Source organism: Bombina bombina, chromosome 10 (assembly GCF_027579735.1).
Source record: "Bombina bombina isolate aBomBom1 chromosome 10, aBomBom1.pri, whole genome shotgun sequence".
Taxonomy (NCBI): Eukaryota; Metazoa; Chordata; class Amphibia; order Anura; family Bombinatoridae; genus Bombina; species Bombina bombina.
The window spans coordinates 166,926,016-166,949,376 of NC_069508.1; the positions used below are offsets into that span (position 1 = coordinate 166,926,016).

Here is a 23,361-nt window from a genome sequence, read left to right on the forward strand (position 1 = left end):
TTTCAGTATGCAGGAAGATCATGTATCTATATGTTACTATCTACAGTAAAGTTTGAGTTCATATAGTTTCAGTATGCAGGAGGGTCATGATTCTGTATGTTCCTATATACAGTAAAGCTTGGGTTCGTATAGTTTCAGTACGCAGGAAGATCATGTTTCTGTATTTTCCCATATACAGTAAAGCTCGGATTCGTATAGTATAAGTATACAGGAAGCTCATGTTTCTATATGTTCCTATATACAGTAAAGCTTGGGTTCGTATAGTTTCAGTATACAGGAAGCTCAGGTTTTTATATGTTCCTATATACAGTAAAGCTTGGGTTTGTATAGTTTCAGTATGAAGGGCTCTCATGTTTCTATATGTTACTATATACAGTAAAGCTTGGGTTTGTATAGTTTCAGTATGAAGGGCTCTCATGTTTCTATATGTTACTATATACAGTAAAGCTTGGGTTTGTATAGTATCAGTATGCAGGAAGCTCATGTTTCTATATGTTCCTATATACAGTAAAGCTTGGGTTTGTATAGTATCAGTATACAGGAAGCTCAGGTTTTTATATGTTCCTATATACAGTAAAGCTTGGGTTCGTATAGTTTCAGTATGAAGGGCTCTCATGTTTCTATATGTTACTATATACAGTAAAGCTTGGGTTTGTACAGTTTCAGTATGAAGGGCGCTCATGTTTCTATATGTTACTATATACAGTAAAGCTTGGGTTCGTATGGTTTCAGTATGAAGGGCTCTCATGTTTCTATATGTTACTATATACAGTAAAGCTTGGGTTTGTATAGTATCAGTATGCAGGAAGCTCATGTTTCTATATGTTACTATATACAGTAAAGCTTGGGTTTGTATAGTATCAGTATGCAGGAAGCTAATTTTTCTATATGTTACTATATACAGTAAAGCTTGGGTTCCTATGGTTTCAGTATGAAGGGCGCTCATGTTTCTATATGTTACTATATACAGTAAAGCTTGGGTTCCTATGGTTTCAGTATGAAGGGCGCTCATGTTTCTATATGTTCCTATATACAGTAAAGCTTGGGTTCCTATGGTTTCAGTATGAAGGGCGCTCATGTTTCTATATGTTCCTATATACAGTAAAGCTTGGGTTCCTATGGTTTCAGTATGAAGGGCGCTCATGTTTCTATATGTTACTATATACAGTAAAGCTTGGGTTTGTATAGTATCAGTATGCAGGAAGATCATGTTTCTATATGTTACTATATACAGTAAAGCTTGGGTTTGTATAGTTTCAGTATGAAGGGCTCTCATGTTTCTATATGTTACTATATACAGTAAAGCTTGGGTTTGTATAGTTTCAGTATGAAGGGCTCTCATGTTTCTATATGTTACTATATACAGTAAAGCTTGGGTTTGTATAGTTTCAGTATGAAGGGCGCTCATGTTTCTATATGTTCCTATATACAGTAAAGCTTGGGTTTGTATAGTTTCAGTATGAAGGGCTCTCATGTTTCTATATGTTACTATATACAGTAAAGCTTGGGTTTGTATAGTTTCAGTATGAAGGGCTCTCATGTTTCTATATGTTACTATATACAGTAAAGCTTGGGTTTGTATAGTTTCAGTATGAAGGGCTCTCATGTTTCTATATGTTACTATATACAGTAAAGCTTGGGTTTGTATAGTTTCAGTATGAAGGGCGCTCATGTTTCTATATGTTCCTATATACAGTAAAGCTTGGGTTCCTATGGTTTCAGTATGAAGGGCTCTCCTGTTTCTATATGTTACTATATACAGTAAAGCTTGGGTTTGTATAGTTTCAGTATGATGGGCTCTCATGTTTCTATATGTTACTATATACAGTAAAGCTTGGGTTTGTATAGTATCAGTATGCAGGAAGCTCATGTTTCTATAGGTTTTGCATTGTATATTCTAGCACTGAAGTTCCCTGCTGCTCTTCTTATGAATAATGCAGAGTGTGCGTCACGCAGGAGGCGGCAGCTGCAGATGTGCAGAGACAGGCGCCAGCTATGTAACTCTGAGGTTAAAATAATGCAATCCGCAGGGATGAAAAAGGTAAAAATAACCAGCGCTCACAGAGACAGCCGAGCAACATGATTGTGCTGATAACACACAGTCCTTGCACAAAGTCACAGCTAGACTGGCACATTTTACAGCTGAGCTCATCACATTGACAAAAGCAGATAAAGGCAAATATGAAGAAATCCCACAATGAACATTTATAATAATAAATGGCCTGTCCTAACACAATGCACCTGATCTGTACAATCTCCAATTACTGACCACACAAAGGCTCTCAGTGCTGAAAGGGTAAACAAGACATGCAGTTGCCAGTCCTGTTAGCACTAAAGGGGTTAAACAACCCTGTGATACCTAAAGGTACAGTGCAGTACAATAGATAGATTACATTATATTAACCATTTAATAATGTTATACTAATTTTACCCAGGTTCTATAGCAGAGACATTTCCTCTGCCCCTACCTAGGTATATAGGCTTTGCCCCATGTGACAGGGCCTGGGTAACTAAGCTTTTTTGGCCTCTGTTGCTAAGGTGATGATGATGATGAATTTTGTACAATGCAATAGCACTGAGGATAAAGGAAGGGGGGACAGATTTCTCATTAGACAATGCAGACAACTGCCTTGGGGCCCCTACTCTCCCAGGGGCCACTATCCTAGCTAGTCACATGATAAATCTGCAACACACAAGTCACTGTTTGCATATTCCAGTCCTCAGGGACTTGCATTACCTACAGCACAGATTATATAATAAGCTAATCATTTTGTGTGCTAACTAACCTCTAATTATAACAGGTAACCTTGCAAATCTATCCTAGTGGATCCTGAGCACTGGAGTCTTTTCTGCGTTACATGTTATATTATATTCTCCATACACAGTGCCCAGTATACTAATACGAAAATATACTGGTGCATCTAAAGGAGCGTTAACAGATACTTGTGGATTGGTATTAGCAATGTCACATAGTGTCACATCACTGTCAGGTAATATTTGAATAACATCTCCCAGTCTGTTCACCTGAGTGCACTCACAGTAATGGAGAATTATCCTCTATTGCTAAAGTAACAGAGTTGTATTATTTCATGATTCAGACTGAGCAGCAATTTTAAATAAGGTACTAATTTACTTCTACTATCAAATTTTCTTTGTTCTATTGGTAAGTCAGGGATGTAAGCTCAGGAGCGTGATTTTGGAAGAATTTTATCCATTTGTAAGAGCACTATTTCCTGCCAGGTAGTGCTCCAGATGCCGTCCTAGGTATCACTTCAACAAAGAAAACCATGAGAACAAAGCAAATTTGATAAAAGAAGTAAGCTATAAACCTTTTAAAATGGTTTGTTATGTCTGAAACAAAAAATAAATGTTCTGGGTTTCATATCCCTTTAAGAGGCTTGTAAAGATGGAATGCACAGAAATAAGTAGTATATATATATTTCAACAATATTAATTTAGTTGTTTGACTTAAAGGGATATGAAAGGCAAAAAGGTTAAATGCACAGGGGTTGATCAAAATCCTTTAGAAAAATGTTAGAAATGATATTATGTATCAGAAATACACATAACATACAACAAATATTTAGTATTTGCTTCTTTACTTTTACATTGAGTTAATTTACTGGGTGAGTACAAGTGTGGCACAGGACACATCCAAAATGATATTATATTCCATTAGTTTCTAGTTTGTTTTTAAATGAAGATGAAGAAGGTGCATTGCTTTTCACACATTACGTCCAATGAAAAAAGAAAAATAAATGCAGTTTTAGCATATTCAGTATATATATATATATACACACACTTTATTTTTTATTAAAATATCTAAATTTACATGTAATCCATGTACATAATTCCACGCCCCTCTATCAAGCATCTTTTTTTGCTTAACACATTCTGGTTCCCTGTAGCCAATCAGAGGTTGAATCTGCTGACCAGTACAGGCACATCCTAACCAATGCAGCCACTGATTGGCAGATAGGTGCAAACATGTGTGATAAAAAAAACTATGATGTCAGCATTAAGAGCAAAAACTTGAAGTTAGTCTGCATTTGTAAGTGAAAAAAATATTCAAAATGTTTTTTTCTTGCTAGAACTGCATTATTTTTTACAGTAGGATTCATGCATTAGATATAACACACCACTTTACCTTTAAGACAGCCTTTAAAACACAAAGTACATAATAAAAGAGCTTTGCAGAATCTTCACAAAGATATTGAGTTTGTCACCAGAGAACAGAGAAGATAAATACAACAATTTATAAGAATGGCCATTGCAAGTTAATACATAATATAATGTGTTTTATGCAAATAAAATATTTTGTGATCATTAAAAAGTGTGGGTTTTTTTTAACTCTTAATTGGCTCAGTAATATGTTCCATTTTAGAAATTCAGTGAAATAATTGAAAAGTCACTGTAAATTTATGTCTAGAAGGATTTTGGGACATTAAACTTACTATATTGTAGCAAGGCACAGCTCTCAAATAATTTACTGGTCAAGCCAGGCAGAGAAACTATCTGCTGCCTTTGCACTGCTCTGAGTTTTCCCTTTCTTCAATTATTCCAGTGATTTCAAGTTATAATTGACTTATAAATAGTTTCAGGTGTAACTGATATTATTAATGATTTAATTAATTAATTAATTAATGATAGTGATAACCTCAAGTCTTTAAACAGGTCAGGATATCAGAATATTGTCCCAGCAGTATATTAATCTGGTTCATACACTTTGATAGAAGTGCTTTGCCCCTAGCAGAAATATTATAAAACCCTGCATGCTAAAGCATCACAACTAGGTACCCCTGGGCTCTACCACATGCTCAGAGCCAAATAATAACATCTCCTACCCCCACCCTCATTAACAACTTGAGGACTAGATAACCCATCACTAACTAAGTATTCCCCATCACTGAGAGTAATGAAATTAATAAGCAGTAACAAACTCTACTGACCTTTCCCAAAGATAGGGCCCTCTTCAGTAAGGGGTTTCCATTTTGTGCCAGTGGCTAAATCCTTGTAGTTTTCCTCGAATTGTGTGCCTATGGCAAAAATCCTTAGTGAATAGGGCCCAATACAAGTTATTTCTCTGTATATAAATGATTTATTACACATGTACAATAAGCAAACCTGTCTATAAGGAGCGTAAATACGTTCTAGCAATACAATATAGCAAGCACTTCTAGACAGCATAATCAGAATATTGCATTAATGATGTGAGTTTTTTAATGGCTTCTGCCCTCTGTACATTAAGTGAAGCAGGTGCCTGTGATGTATGATACTGGTCTATATGTTCTCATTGCTCCTACTGCAAATACAGTGGTATACTACCAAACATTAGAACATCCCAAAATGGCCATGATTATGGGAGTGTGGTGTAGGTAGGTCTTACAGTTTAAGCAGCAGTTCCCTGGGTATTACATTTCCTCAATCTTTGACTACTGAAAGAGCACATACAAGATATGTGTCAGCCATTTTGGAAGAGGTAATATTATCACTGAAACTGGCACTTTTCCCTTATCCAAGATGGCCGCTGTCTTGAACACACTCAAGTTATTTTTTTTGGCTCTAGATTAGAGGGAATGAATAATAGCTCCCCGATACTGCATGCAAGGAAAGGATGATATCTTTTCAATACAATGACAAAGCTGGACAGTACAACTTCATTCCCAAATCAGAGCCTGTACAATGTTCACTACCCACTTAATTTAATTTAATTTTAACAGCATTCAATACATTTCTTTATTACAATAAAAAATATTAATAGATAACACAACTAAATATTTAGTGACATGCATTATATACATAAGGGAATTGTAAATAAAATTAATTGACTTAAGTGATTTTGTTTCACTATAGATTATATGATTGTTCTAAGTTAAATAAAGGCCTTATACAACTACGCTCAGAGGAAGCAACTTAGCATCTGCAAGATAAATTATTCAATAATTTCGGCAACTATGTGTGCTTGCGCGCTTACAACCAATTCAAACTTCACTGCAAAGACTGTTGCTATGTATTGGTCAGAAATGTGGTTGCAGTCTTCACTGGTAGTCAAGGGGTTAATTCACAGTGTTTCCATAAAAAAAAACTGAAAAACAATAATCATAAACCATAAAATAACTGAAAATATAGAAATAAACAAAGTAAGCTTATATGAAATGTTACTGCAAATGGCATGAATAAAGTCTAAAGTGTGGTATTTTTAAATTATTTTATGAAAAAATAAAATATAAAAGTATCCAGTGGAGTAAATGAGTTTTAAAATGAAATGAAATGGTACCAATATGTCAGCTGACGAAGCAACGCATCTGATGCAAAATCACAAAGACTATAAGAAAAAACTTAAAGGGACACTGAACCCAAATTTTTTCTTTCATGATTCAGATAGAGCATGCAATTTTAAGCAACTTTCTAATTTACTTCTATTATCAATTTTAATTCGTTCTCTTGCTATCTTTATTTGAAAAAGAAGGCATCTCAGCTAAGGAGCCAGCAAATGTTTGCTTCAGGACCATGGACAGCACTTGTTTATTGGTGCTGACCAATCAGCAGGGACAACCCAGGTTGTTCACCAAAAATGGGCCGGCATCTAAACTTACATTCTTGCTTTTCAAATAAACATACCAAGAGAATGAAGAATATTTGATAATAGGAGTAAATTAGAAAGTTGCTTAAAAATGCATGCTCTATGTGAATCACGAAAGAAAACTTTTGAGTACAGTGTCCCTTTAAGTTGAAGCATTTTCTGTTCTAGGGGTTTTTTTTCACCCCATAGTCTTAACTGTAGCAGCCTTAAAGGAATATGAAACACAATTTGTTTCTTTCATGATTCAAATAGAGCGTGCACTTTTAAGCAACTTTCTAATTTACTCCTATTATCAATGTTTCTTCCTTCTGTTGGTATGCTTTGTTGAAGGAGCAGCAATGCACTACCGGTTGCTGACTGAACACTGGGTGAGCCAATGACAATTGATATATATGCAGCCACCAATCTGCAGCTAGAACCTAGGTTCTTTGCGGCTCCTGAGCTTTCCTAGATACACCTTTCAGCAAAGGATAAGAAGAGAAGGAAGCAAATTAAATAATAGAAGTAAATTGGAAAGTTGTTTAAAATTGTATTCTGTATCTGAATTATGAAATACATTTTTGGGGTTTCATGTCCCTTTAAACTTCAAAGGTTCTACCTGTCCCTCAGTGTTTGCAATGTAGTGGCCTTTATATGTCTACTGATCTACACAGAACAGGGAGAGGGGTGAAAATGAGGGTTTAAAAAATAAAAATAGGTGGTTAAGTAGTACAAGAAGGGGCATCTCACCAAATACCTGTGCACCTTTGATATTTTACTCTGTAGCCAGCGTTGTACACCCCTTAGATTTGATGGTCTAGATCTGCGGGGTAGTGGATAGGGATGGTTGAATGTTTTGCAACATTCGAAAAAGAAACAAAAATTTCCGCTCGTTCTTTTCAAATTTTGAATCTTTGTATGACATTCTAACATTCATTTAAAGGGACACTGAACCCCAATTTTTTCTTTCGTGATTCAGATAGAGCATGAAATTTTAAGCAACTTTCTAATTTACTCCTATTATCAAATTTTCTTCATTCTCTTGGTATCTTTATTTGAAATGCAAGAATGTAAGTTTAGATGCCGGCCCATTTTTGGTGAACAACCTGGGTTGTCCTTGCTGATTGGTGGATAAATTCATCCACCAATAAAAAATTACTGTCCAGAGTACTGAACAAAACAAAACCTTAGATGCCTTCTTTTTCAAATAAAGATAGCAAGAGAATGAAGAAAAAATGATAATAGGAGTAAATTAGAAAGTTGCTTTAAATTGCATGCTCTATCTGAATCACAGAAGAAAAAATTTGGGTTCAGTGTCCCTTTAATGTAATATTATTTGTAATGCCATCTTTAAAGGTAATATTTGAATTATGCAATATTCAAAATAGATAATTGTGAATTTATATCTTTGTAATAGTATTTCTAATGCCCTCTTTAAATGTAATATTCAAATTATTCAATATTTCAAATAGAAATATAACGATTATGAATCAATTTGCTAAATTCCCTACCACATGAACTATTGAACTTTTGAATAGTATTTGTTAAATTGAATATTACATTAAAAATTCCAAAATGTTGATATTCGATCTAAATATGAACATTCAAAAATGAAAGTAACATTAAAAATTCGGAGGTAATATACGTTTAATGAATTTAAAGGGTTTTTTTTTGTCCTTATCGACATTTGTGTATCCAAAACAAATGTCCACAGGACTATTAGTTCGAGCCCTAGTAGTGGAGTTTAAATATTCTTCTGCAAAGAGATGAAGATTAACTATAGTTTTGCTCTAGATTTATTTATATAATGACCTTTATACATTTTTAGAAGAGCCATTTAAAAAAAATAAAAAATAATATCTACAGTGCTTAACTTTGAGAATGTCACAGATTATGGGATAAGATTTACACTGTGAACATGAAAGGTGGGTTCTTCTACTGGAAACAGTACAATGCCCCCCAGCTTTCCCTGTTAGGTGCAAGTTGGACTCTGACTATCCATATCTATGGCCTTTAGTCTTATGGGCTTTCAAATGACAGTGCTGAAGTAATCACCCTGCCCTCCTGCTGCTAGATATGATCTACTATGGACCTTCTTGTTAATGAGATATTTGTTTTCTTTCTTCTTTTATTTTTTTTAGAAATATTTTCTTTATATGTTCTGTATCCGCAAGACACCTGCTGGCCAAGCCTCACAGTCAGATGGACGATGTACCGACCCCCATTAAACGTCCACAATTTAAAGAGATATTAAACTAATAACAAATATCAGCTATAAAGGACTAATTTGCCAAAATATGTTTTACAATCACTGTTTTGTTAACAGAATTTGCAAGGTTTTGCAAATAAAGAGCATCTCTTGAAAAGCTTGGTGGATTCCATGTTCCTGGAGTCCTGCTGTGTCCAGTTAGGAACAGATATAAATGAGCATGTGCTCTGAGCAAAGCAATCACTGTGCAGAATGTTACAGACTGAGGAAAATGTCATCAACCAAGTATGACAATAACACTGCAACCTCTCTGGGAAGAAGGAGAACAAGCATTTTACAGCAAAGGCAGGCAAAAAAAAAATGGCTTACAGTGAAATGTTTTTTTGTTTGTTTGTTTTTATTAGTGATTTACGTGTTGATTAAATGTTGATTTTAATGTCCATTAGCTCAGAGTATAGGGATTTGGTTCTATAAAGCCTAAATCAACTAACTGAAAAAGTGAAGTTTTCAAGATAAATGTTTACATATTTCTTGAGATTCTGGAACTGGGGATTTATTTCTCAAGTATTCTATATGTGGGGTGTTCGCTGTAGAATTGACCTTGTTATGTGTTCACCACAGATATATATCTGGTTTCCCTGATGTCAAATAGTACAATGAAAATTTAGTGGTAATTCAATGTATTTATGGTCCAGTCCTTCATTAGTTGTTCATAGGGACAAATGTCCAAATGGTTGTCGAGGGAGCTAATAAAATGGCTGCCTCTCTGAATGACTACATCTAGTAACAGCTTCAGGACCTCTGCAGGATTGGAGGAGGGAAAGAGAGGGGGCTGCGTTCTCTGCTCCTAATAATCTGCGTGCATTAGATGGCGAACTACACAATTAGACACGAGCGATAACATTATAATTCCTTTTAACAGGAGGAAAAGTGATGAAATGCTCGCAGAATAATAGAACTGATAAAACAATCAAAAACCAAACACAACTCATCAACAATTGCACAGAAATCTGGTCTACAGAGCCGTCGCCCCACAGGAATATAAAGCACAGAGCTCTCGCGCATGTTCATAGCACCCTGGCCTAATTTTATCAATTTCTGCTGAACAGTAAGAAACTCTATCTTTCTCCTACCCGGCCTCTGTGCAGCTGCAATCGTTCAGAAGGGACCAGTTTTACTGTTAATTTAAAAAGCCAGAATTAATTATGTTGTGGAAGCTGAAGGTATAATAAGCTCACTTTATGACTGCATAGGATTTTTTGTCTTTATTCAGCTCAGCATCTTTACAAGACAATAACAAATATAAATCAGTTCCCAAATGTACAGCTTCTTGAGTAGATACATTGAACTCAATCACCCTTTGATATGAAATAGGTGAAGCAAATTAGTAGTGACATAAAGTCACTGCCAGGAACTAACCTGAAATTATGGCAGAAAAGTAATTTACTATCAACTGCTTCTGTAGCTGGAACTCCCCATTATTTAATCATTTTGAGTGTGTTCATTATTGAGTTTATATTATATTGAAATTATATCTAAACATGTGAAGATGCCAAAAAGAAAAAAAAAATGGCTTAAAAATAAACCATGAAAATTAATGCAGAAATCATAAAGATGAATCATAAAAGAAAATCATAAAAAACAAACAAAAAAAAAACCTTACACACCTACTCTTGAGTGACTACCACTGTACACTGTTTACTAGGCTAAGCTGTACGAAGCTGGTTGGCTTGCAGCATTCTGTATGCTGTAGAATATCTAGGATGTATACTTCATAATTATTTACTGAATACTGTTATGCTCACAGATTACCACTATGCCACTGAACACATATGGTATTTTATGTTCTTATGTTCCCTTTGTTGCTATGTTGGTAGGTAATATATAAATAATCATGTTAAACTCTTGGTTGCAATGCATTGTGTAGCAATTTAATTTAACACTCTCTGGCAGTCAATGAATTAAAAGGATGCATATTTCTAATTCCCTTCTATTATCCGTTGTTGAAATGTAGTTTTTTCCATGAGAGCATACTGAAGTAGCCTCAAGAGTGTGCATGTATCTTGAGCACGATCTTTTAGCAGTTTGCAACTTTTTGTAATAATGTTTTATAGATGTTTAAGACACGTACCTCATTGTGCCTTCATGGAAACAAACTCAAATTTTGCAAAGGATGCTGAGAAAACAAGTTACATTTTACAAAAGAAGTAAGTGTTTTTTTTTATGCTCTAAATTCAAATTGTGAAACTTTATTTTTGACTTTTATATCCCTTTAAAATACACATATTCCAAGCTATAACTTAGAAGGCAAAGCCAAGTACCTGTGATTTTATCCCGCACCAATTTGCAGGACTCAATCTCCCCAATGCTGCCGAACAGACTCCGGAATTCTTCCTGCGTCATGTTCTGTGGCAAGTAGTTGACTATGAGGTTAGTTTTGCTGTCGTCTGTGGTTGCCCCTGTTTGCATGGGGGAAGAGCAGTTCCTGTTGTTCGATGGTCCATTGCTCGTATTGGACGTGGGACCATTTGACACCTGCGGTTCCATGGTGCTAATTATCTGCAAGACATAATGATGACTCTTATCAAATAACTTGATGGACAATCTGATAGATACCCTGTACAAAAGCAACATGTTAAGTATATATTGCTGAATATTATATCTGTTAAGAAATAATTATAAATAAATATATTGCAACATGCACGTGACCAGCAGTATGCATTATGATCTTCATGAAAACTTCCTAAATTACATCTTAAATTAAAGTAACAGAGATATCACTGCATTATTAGTAACACATGCTATATAGGGAGCTTCCAATATACCATCCATACCAAAAGCTGCACTGTGTCTGAGCTATACTAGAGAATGATTCACTATGGACCCAATGATTCTCAATTTGGACCACTTAAAGGGATAACCCAATTTTTTTTTCTTTGATTCAGATTGAGTATACAATCGCAAACAGCGTTGTAATTTACTTCTATTATCAAATGATCTGTGTTTCTTTGGGATGCTTTGTTGAAAAGAAAGGAAGTACACTTAGGAGCATGCACTTATCTCCAGCACTATATGGCAGCACTTTTGTAAGCATGGTCTACATGTGCAAGAGCACTAGATTGCAGCACTTTTGTAAGCATGGTCTACATGTGCAAGAGCACTAGATTGCAGCACTTTTTGTAAGCATGTTCTACAAGTGCAAGAGCACTAGATTTTGTAAGCATGGTCTATATGTGCAAGAGCACTAGATTGCAGCACTTTTGTAAGCATGGTCTACATGTGCAAGAGCACTATATTGCAGCACTTTTGCAAGCATGGTCTATGTGTGCAAGAGCACTAGATTGCAGCACTTTTTCCTGCCATGTAATGCTCCAGATATGTGCATGTTACCTATCTAGATATCAAACAAAGAAAACAATAAGACCAAAGCAAATTTGATAATATCAGTAAACTGGAAACTTTTGTTTGAATAATATGCTCTGATTGAATCACAAAAGAAAATGTTTGGGTTCCATGTTCCTTAAAGCCAATTCTCGATACCCTGTAAAGACAATAGGAATGAACTTGATATTGATGTCTAAATGTCCCATCTCATAGACATGACAATCTACCTGCTTGGGATGGTCAACACATTGCTGAAAGAACACTACACGGTCACATGACATGCAGCAATTGCACACCACACCGCCATAACATACTCACTGTATCCATTCAGTATCAAACTTGTTTTACACTCTCCACTCTGCCTTCTCTTAGCCACAAACCCCTCTCTTATAAACATGTTCTACTGTACAATTTCTCTTCATATAAAGAGGCTCTCTGCAAGTACAGTGGGGTGGGTGAAAAGGTAACAAAACACACCCCACAGGTCAAGGCACATTGCGTTCTGTGGATTTAAAGAAGCAGGCCTTGCTTTTGTACCCAAATGTTATGGATCAAAAAACCACAAAGAACAATCACATAGAATTTATTATATTCACTGCTAATGTACACCTAATTACTGAATGCAAGAACATGGATTGATCTGGAAGAACATTACATGATATTGGAGATGCGGCCACATAATTAAATTTAAAAATAGCCAATCCTTTCCTATACTGTCTGTATTTAACCTGTCTGTTATTTTACAAGAGATATTAAGCTGGGAAGCAGACCACTAGAATGATTTTAATTGTGTCTCAGTTATGTACATGAATATTTACGCATGAATGAATGGTACTTAAAAGGAACAGATATTTGAGAAACGTTACAAATGACTGTGCAAGCTACAACTCTAAAAAATATTATTAACAGGGAGTGTTCCTTACCCCTGCCAGCCATTGATTGGCTGCATCAGACCTGAGTATGGCAGAGGGAGTATCCAGGACGCAACCCCTTAAAGAGAGGCCCTGTATAAAAAAAATTAATAAATAAATACAGAGGGTTTAAATGACACCCCACACACCCTATAGAGGGGCTATCAGCCCTGCTCAATTTTATTGCTACTCTTGCTTACACAACAACCATTAATCACTGAGTTGAGGGAGGTGAAAAGTGTAATACCCCAAATATGAACTGGGGGAACATGTTTTTTTAAGTGACCAAACTATGCAAATCCTGTAAAGGAAAGAGAACACACAAATATATACATTGTATTCCATATGTTATATATTGTTTCTATGATAATATTTTAAAGCAAAGATTCCTTTATATGTAGAGAAACAAATATGTAAGTGAATACATTTTATCCAGCTATGCACAAAAAACTCATATATGACAAAACTCGAATAATTTCACCCCAAAAGTGATTGTTTGAACAATACTCATCTACCTACTGATACAAAAATACATTTAATAGTAAAAAAAACATACACAAAAATTAAAACCCCCCTGGGGAATTTGCAGCATACTCCTCCTCATATGCTTGTAAATTAGAAGAAACCAGCCAGTCAGTCCTATCTATAACAAAGCTGTGCATCTTCTGAGTGTCTAATAATGTAATGTAATGACAGAATAATATTTTTAATCTCACCCATTTCAATGACAAATGTCATTAAGTTACGTGCTTTTGTTAATTGCTTAAAATAATCGATTTTTTGTAAATAAAAGATCAATCCAACATCTATTGTGATTGGCTAAACATAAAAAATGTTTGTATAGCAAAACTCAAGTTTTAAAATCCAAACCATTTCAGTCCATAATAAAGCCCTGTGTGTGTATGTTTATGTGTGCATATGTATGTGTGTGTGTGTGTGTATGTATGTATGTATGTTTATAGGTGTTTGTGTTTCTGTGTTTGTGGGTATGTGTGTCTGTATGTGTGTGTATTGTTGTTTGTGTTTATGTGTGTGTGGGTATGTGTGTCTGTATGTGTGTGTGTATAGTTGTTTGTGTTTATGTGTGTGTGGGTATGTGTGTCTGTATGTGTGTGTGTGTGTGTATACAGTTATTTGTGTTTATGTGTGTGTGGGTATGTGTGTCTGTATGTTTGTGTGTATGTGTGTGTGGGGGTGAATGTGGGTGTATGTGTGTGTGTGTTTGTGTGAGTGTGTGTGTGAGTGTGTGGGGGTGAATGTGGGTGTATGTGTGTATGTATGTATTTGTGTGTGTGTGTATGTGTGTTGTGTAAATGTGTGTGTGAGTGTGTAGGGGTGAATGTGTGTGTATGTATGTTTGTGTGTGAGTGTGTGGGAGTGAATGTGGGTGTATGTGTGTGTGTGTGTGTGTTTGTGTGAGTGTGTGAGGGTGAATGTGTGTGTATGTGTGTGTGTGTATGTGAGTGTATGGGGTGAATGTGGGTGTATTTGTGTTTGTATAGTTGTTTGTGTTTATGTGTGTGTGTGTAGGTGTGTCTGTATGTGTGTGTGTGTGTGTGTGAATGTGTGTGTGTGTGTGTGAATGTGTGTGTGAGTGTGTGGGGTGAATGTAGGTGTGTGGGGGTGTATGTGTGTGTGTGTTTATGTGTGTGTGTGAGTGTGTGTGTGTATGTATGTATGTATGTGTGTGTATGTGTATGTGTGTGCATGTGTGTGTGATTTAATTCACACCCTCAGTGCCTGTGTTTTAATAGATAAAAAACACAATAAAAAAGCATTGAAAACTCATTTTTAAATGATGTTTTGGTTAACTAGTCCAACAAATCTACCATGTCTTTGCATTTTACACATTTGGGTGCCATGAATCTTGCACATACTCAATTCATAATAACTGTTACAAACGTTTATCAAATTATTTATTTACAAAAATACCAAAAAGACTTTGAGATCGATCACAAACCTTAAGGAAAAATTATAGAATGGTTTAGCTCCAAAACTCCCCAAAGATGTTAATGGTGATTTTCTGTTTTCACGTTAGAAACGTTTTTCACAAGATGTTGATCGACCCCTTGGTTTTATTTAGATATTGAGCAAGACACACTTCTGATCTTTGATTTATGATTGCAGTTAAGCATTTTTGAAATGCTATAAAAACATAAATTATACATTAACTCAACATGATAGGAATGGATTAATTGCTCACATCATAAATTAATCTTGTTAAAAATATCAGATACTAGGAACATATGTGGCGCTTCTCAATATTGAATCAATTAGTTGTCAAATGTTCCTTTATGATTTGACTGCACTTGTGAACGTCTTTAAAAGACAGAAAAAATGATGTTTCATATAGATGTTTACCAATCTAGTGTTCCAGATTTATTTGCTAGATAACTAGTTCAAACAGATGCACTTCTTAGGGATTGGAATATAGATAACAAAATAGAATGGAGCCCGTCATATTGTATCTAAATAGAGGCAAAATTATTTTTACTATTTTCTGAACTAACTTTGCACCAGATTACAAGTGGATCAGCATTTAACGCTCCCATTAAAGTGCTAAGATTGCTATAATTACAAGTTGAAAGTAAAAGTTTTTGCCTGTGCTAACCCGATGCGCAAAAAGCCAAAATTTGATTACCGCGTGCACATTAACATATTCCCCCACAGAAGTCAATGGAGCAAAAAAGCGGGGGAAAAAAACCCTAAAATTCTACTTGCGCACATTCTCAAGTGTGCTAACCAGACATGATAAAATTAATATTTCACATTCCAATGTTCTTCACATAGCAGAATATGCTCTATTTATTTATAAATACATATTTCTATATATATCTGATGGTCTTTTGGTAAAATATACTGTATAGCTATACCTATATTTCTATATGATTATATATAGGTATAGATATATATATATAGGAATATCTATTTAAAAATACTTAGAACATATTCTATGTGCAGAACATTGGAATGTACAATATTTACAGTAAGTACACAGTTTAACACTTTATTAAATATGAATACTGCATATATATGTTTCAACTAGTTTTCATCTACTTGACTGCAAAAGGGCCCCAATGCGCACACACACATATACAGTATATATATATATATATATATATATATATATATATATATATATATATATATATATATATATATATCTGTAAATAAATATATACACATATAAATATATAAATATGTATATATATATATATATATATATATATATTTGCATATACATATTTATATATGTATATGCATGTATCTCTATGTTAGAGCCTTTCTTTTTTCTAACATCTGAGACCTCATATCTTTAAGCCCTTATAAGCTTTTTGTGCAATATATTTTGTTAATATTTTTTTTATTAGATATTATGAGTGTAACTGTACTTTTACATTCATTTTTTATGTGTTTTGTGACACTTTTTTGACTTGTAGAACACTTAACCAGAGCTCTGAGGTTGTGTTATCCCGATGTTCGTTAAAGGGACATTAAACCCAAAATTTTCTTTCATGATTCAGATAGAGAGGGATATTTATCAAGCCGTCAACTGTGCTGCATTCGACGGCACCAATACGCTTGCCTAACATTGCGGCCGCGGACCTGAATACGCTCTCCTTATTTATAAAAAAAGCTGTCAAAAACTAACAGTCATCGATCTCGCTGCTATTCGGCTTTTTCCCAACTTTATTTATACCCTGTCACTAAACACCGCCACTATACTAAAATGTTTAACCCCTATCCTGCCGCTCCCCGACCACGCCAAAACTAAATAAAGTTATTAAGCCCTATCCTGCGGCTCCCGGAGCCCACCGCAAATCTAATAAAGTTATTAACCCCTATCCCGCTGATCCCAGAGCCCACCGCCACTCTAATAAAGTTATTAACCCCTATCACGCCGCTCCCAGAGCCCACCGTAACTCTAATAAAGTTATTAACCTCATCCCTTCGCTCCCGGACCCCTCCACAACTAAATAAATGTATTAACCCCTAAACCCCTGGCCTCCCACATCACTACCACTTACTAAACCTATTAACCCCTAAACCGCAAGCCCCCCACATCGCCATAAACTAAATTAAGCTATTAACCCCTAAACCGCCAGCCCCCCACATCGCCATAAACTAAATTAAGCTATTAACCCCTAAACCTAACAACCCGCTAACTTTACATTAAATATTAACTCATCCCTATCTTATAATAAATTTAAACTTACCTGTAGAATTAAAATAAACTATATTAAACTATTAATTAACCTACCCTAACTATTATACTAAAATTATATTAAACTATATTAAACTATTAATTAACCTACCCTAACTATTATACTAAAATTACATTAAACTACAGTTTCAATTAACTATATTATATATTTAAAAACCTAACCCTACTCAAATTATTTAAATCTAAAATAAAGAATTACTAAGTTACAAAAAAAAAATAACAACTAAGTTACACAAAATAAAAAACACTAAATTACACAAAATAAAAAACACTAAGCTACACAAAATAAAAAATAAATTATCAAATATTTAAACTAATTACACCTAATCTAATAGCCCTATCAAAATAAAAAAGCCTCCCCAAAATAAAAAAAAAACCTAGTCTACAATAAACTACCAATGGCCCTTAAAAGGGCCTTTTGCGGGGCATTGCCCCAAAGAAATCAGCTCTTTTACCTGTAAAATAAAATACAAACACCCCCCCAACAGTAAAACCCACACAACCTATCTAAAAAACCTAAGCTCCCCATTGCCCTGAAAAGGGCATTTGTATGGGCATTGCCCTTAAAAGGGCATTTAGCTCTTTTTCCGCCCAAAGTCCCCAACCTAAAATTAAAACCCACCCAATAAATCCTTAAAAAAAACTAACACTAACCCCCAAAGATCCACTTACAGTTTTCGAAGACCCGACATCCATCCTCCTCAAAGCGGCAGAAGTCCTCAGCAAAGCCGGCAGAATTCTTCATCCAAGCGGGCCGAAGTCTTCATCCAACCGGGCAGAAGTCTTCATCCAGACGGCATCTTCTATCTTCATCCATTCAGCGCGGAGCAGATCCATCTTCGAGACATCCGGCGCAGAGCATCCTCTTCTTACGATCGCCGCTGAAGAATGAAGTTTCCTTTAAATGACGTCATCCAAGATGGCATCTCTTATATTCTGAATGGCTGATAGAATTATATCAGCCAATAGGAATTAAGGTGGAAAAAATCCTACTGGCTGTTGCAATCAGCCAATAGGATTGAGCTTTCATCCTTTTGGCTGATCCAATCAGCCAATAGGATTGAACTCGCATTCTATTGGCTATTCCAAAAATTGGGTTTACTGTCCCTTTAACTTCAATTGCACTCAAGCTGGCTGCGATTAACCTGATATCGCTTGCGTGTTACTGTTAGTGCGCCACTCGTAATCTGGTCCTTAATGATTGAAACACATTTTATTTGCTTGAATCAGGTATAATGAAATCTCATGGGAAGATCATTTGCATACAGATCTTATCTGCAAACATGAGTATAAAAAATAGGGTTGGTCCGGAGATGCCCGAACTATTTTTGTTAAAAAGAAGCCTCACTATTAAGCTGCTTGACGTTTATTATAAATTTAATTTAAATATGGTAGACCTATTCCTAACTTGCTATATCTAGTTTTATCTTTCTAAATCGATATTTGAAGGGACATTACAATAGAGGTCAATTGCACAAATACAGAAATTTAAACATGATCAACCATATAGATTTATTTATATACTTTAAATTATTTTACATTTTATTAAGCTGAATTTTTAAACCATGCTTTACTTTACTGGAAGGTTGGTAGATAGATGGAACAGCCTTTTGGCAGAGGTAGAAACATGAAAAAGGAAGATCTGCGCAGCATTTGACATATGTTTATGCACCTCTGCATTTTTACCAGTGCTGATATTGGGATGCATGTGTTATTTCATCACCTATCACAATCTCATTATATTATGATAGCCTCTTAAACTTCACTGCACACGTTTGGGGTTCAAAGAACATGCTAAGCTATAAATGTTAAAATAAACCAACAAACATTGTAATTTTTAATGTAATAACTATTTACCGGTCTGTACATAAGATGACATTTAATAATAATACATAATTGCACACACACACACACTCGAGCTGGAGAGTCGGCGCAGTAAATTTATGTTAAATGTAATATTGTGTATTATGTGATTGGATGCATGTGTGATTGATTGGAAGCCATTATCCATATAATGAGTCATCTTCAGTTGTATCATGACTGTTCATTTAAAATAAGCTTCAAATTCTATCAATTAATTTATCTATATAAAAGGCCGGAAACTTATGGTCTTTCCTGTTGTTTTCTCTTCCCTTATGTATATGTTTATATATAATCTTCTGTTTTATCTATATATCCATGAGTGTTTGCTTTATTCTTGCATATATAGGATACTCTACATATGAAATAGCACTAAAGAAAATGATTTTTCAGTGAGATTACTCATGAACTCTGTTATAAATGCTCAGCTCTGCAAATTCTCGTATATGATTTTTAGGAATGTTGTAAATGTTTGCCCTGTATTTGGTCAAGCTTCCTTCCCAAGGTCTGTAACCTATGATAATTTTATATCCTTTAATGTTTCTGGTGCTGTTTGTTTGGCTTTTATGGCTGTTGAGTAACATTATTATTATTATTTATAGAGCGCTAACCTTTTATACAGAGTTATACAGGGCTTGCAATATCTACATGAGACAGACTGTCCTTATATTAACAAATATAAAGGAATGGAATATCCTTCCCCGGAGCACAATCAAAAGTAGATGCATTTTTATATATATAAGGAACTACAAAGAAATAGGTTCTTTAATTTACAATCTATGTTTCAACATTTTCCTTCCAATTTCTTAATTAGCTATTTACAGCAAAGATAAGGTACTTCTGTTTGCTAGGGCACAATTACAATAATGTATGAATATAAGTCTAAAACACTGCATGTATCTGTAGCATCATTATATTTAGAAATGTTTTTTCTGGATTAAAAACTGTGAGAATCAGCTTTTGAAGTGTCAGCAATGTAAATATGTTCTATAAATATACAAAGTAATTTTTATCCCCTAAGCCATTGCTAAGATTTTATTTCAGTATTTTCTTTTGAGAGCAATCTCAATGTAAAACAGTTGGTCTTTTTGTACTATCTTCCACTCAACTGCAACAAAACAGTTCTAAAATCCATAACATGATGTGATAGGTGAGATTTACATCTCTGAACAATGCATTAATTCTTTCTAAGAGATCACAAAACATACAGTAACCCAGCTGCAATTTTTCTATTTTTCAGATGTCTTAGTAAGAAATGAAATAGCAAAAAAATAAATATGTTAATGTCAGAGTTTAAGTTCTCACTCAAACACAAGAAAACCCAAGGGCATACAGAATTAAATGTCCCATCTAAAAAAAAAAAACAGTAACTAAAACATTTTAATAGTAATAATACTCCTAGCACAAAGATGGGGTTAAAACCCTGAGGGATCAATTTTATTGAAACAGGCAATCTTTCAAACATGAGGTTAGCAAATTAGAAGTGGCGGCAGTCAGGTCCTAAATTAACCCCTGCATAGATGGTCATAGTCCAGATCTTCTGACAGAGCTGAGCTTGGCTACGACGCCCTCAGCCATGGACAACACATAGGAGATGTTCATCTGCCGCATAACCAATGGTCGTCACTCAACTCATCTACCCACTGTCTGGGCCATGACCAACCGCCTATGCTAGGGCACTATGAAATAATCTCTCTACACCGGTAGGACTATTCGGGAGATATTCGTACAGGATGCTGCCCTAAGAGGAGCAAAAATGACCATCCTCTGACTTATCCAGCTTCATCAACTAACCCTGCTGGAGCCTCAGACAACATTAACAACCCAAAGGAAGCCGTAAACTGATTGCTGACCACTACAAAAGGAAGGAGGGTGGGAGATACATCAGGATGAGGCAGAACCCACTGCTACAGGAGCTTTTAAGGTAAGTCTAACTGCCCTCCCCTTACATTGCAACAAAGCTGCAAACTACCTGCACTGCCATTCCTAAGGACCTTGACCCTTAGGATCGTTCTAGGATAGGGGCTTACACTAACATCTCTAGTTTTATTATGATAATTGTAAATTTAAACTATGTGCTCAACTCAAAAACATTTAAGCCACTGACAATCATCAAGAATCAAATAATAAACATAATAATAATTTTAAAAAAATGTTTGGTGTTAATTGTTCTTCAGGAAAAATATAATAATTAGAAATGTCTTTAACTACTCAGCTGAAATTAATTTCTATGCAGCGTGTAGCAGCCTAGAATTTGAACCCAGAGGTTTCTATATGCAGTATAATGTCAGTCAATCATATACTCTTGTTTAACATGTTTAGAAGCGAATGCTCTGCAAATTATTTCTGCTCCATATTCTTTGTCCCTTAACACATAACAAAGTTGTGAATTCCTATGGCATGAAATAACAACTTAAATCGGTATGAAACATTATGTCAAGCTAGTATTTTTTCTAATGTGCATTTGCAACCAACAACAAAATTTTTCTATTCACTCTTGTATAGTAGCACACTCTGCCTTCTCTATATTGCATTCTTTATTTTTCCTTTTGTGTTGGATTTTCTTCATTTGTAAGTGTACTTGTGTTTAACAACTTATGTGGATTTGCCATTATTTATATCTCTTTGTTCTATCGCTATGTCACACTAACAATTTTTATTGCCTGTTTGAAATCATAAGTATCTGGATTCTGAGTGAACAGCCTCGCCACTGTAGATGAGTGAGAAATCTTTCTCTAATGCAGACTTTTTAAATCAGCTATGACTCTGAGTCTATGATGGCGGTATGGGCACTGAACTCGCTGCCCCAGCTTTGGTTACAGAATCCGCCCCCTAATCAACCTGACATGGCGTCCAACCAATAAAATTACTTTGTAGAATGAGCCTTGAGCCGTCTTGATTGTGAGACTACTTATCATATGCAAGTGCGGTACACAGATAAGGTTGCTTGACGGTCCCAGCGTGACGTAAAGAGAGAGCTCTCGTAGTAAGTAAAGACAGACCGCGGCTGTATTTGTTAAATTGATTTTTAAAGCTGTATTATTTGTGGCAAAAATAAAATTTTCAGTCAGCAGGTCCTATTTGTGGCAATACATACATTATTGTAGTTATTATTATCAAGACTGGTGTTTTTTTTGTTTTTTTAGTTAGGTGACCACGTCACTTGGAATAAAATAAGAGCCCTTGCCTTACAAAGTCTGCCCACCCCTGGTATAGGGTAATTTATTTGCTCTCATATGTTGTGAATGCATTTGTGTGTTGTCTATTGCAGCACTTTGGCAGTGCCCCCCATATGCCTTCAGTACTGCCAGCTGTACCTTGCACACCCCAAAAAAGACATTAATTTTATTCCAGCCCAAAATAGCACACAAGGAAGGACAGTACTGTGCCACTCTGCACTCTCTACAAGCACCAATGCAGCTGTCAACAACAACTTTCAAATGTTTAATGAAAAACCAAACTTCAAAATAAGTTCACATCACACGGGGCACCCACACTCACACAGATGTGTAGACTAAAATTTACAGCAATATGAGCCAGTGGTACTAGGCTGCTTCTGACCCCGATCATTTCTGGTGCACTACAGCAAATCATGTCCGCTCGATCCTACATAAATCTACCTCATTATCTCTATTTGCTTATATATTATTATGGGAAAAGATGCCTGCCCAATGACACACATTAAATTATATATAAGCAGCTCCTTAACAATACCGATAATGGGAAATGCGAAAACATCCATTCGCTGTTATGTACCTCCCAAGCGCTGCCACGCCATGTACACATTGCTTCTGAAGACTGCACCCCAAAAACACATCCATTGAAGACTGCACCCTACAAAAACTGCCAATGAAGACTGTACCCAAACACACACATATAATTAAGACTGCACTCCACAAATTCTTTCATCTAACAAACACTGCCAATGAAGACTGTACCCTACAAACACTGCCATTGAACAATGTGCCCCACAAACAGTCTAAGATGATAGCTGTTCAATTCCAGGTTAACTTGTCCAAATTGCATATCAGCCCACAGATTCACTGATGATTTTGACACACAGATACACACACACAATCATTAACACATTAGACACAAACCCACCACACACTACACTATACACACACTAAACTACACACACAGACATACTCATTACACACAAACTACACTACACTACACACATTAGAGTACAGACACACAATCATTACCC

At 35.4% G+C, this 23,361-nt stretch overlaps 1 protein-coding gene across 1 annotated transcript in view; it reads right to left on the reverse strand.

The window, feature by feature from the left end:
- Positions 1-23,361, reverse strand: part of ELAVL4 (ELAV like RNA binding protein 4) — a 119,093-nt gene that overhangs the window by 50,592 nt on the left and 45,140 nt on the right. Inside the window, exons 2-3 of the mRNA XM_053694011.1 lie at positions 11,093-11,330; positions 4,950-5,036 (exon numbers count right to left, since the gene is read on the reverse strand). Of these exons, the coding sequence (XP_053549986.1) occupies positions 4,950-5,036; positions 11,093-11,330 (325 nt within the window). The remainder of the gene's footprint in view (positions 1-4,949; positions 5,037-11,092; positions 11,331-23,361) is intronic.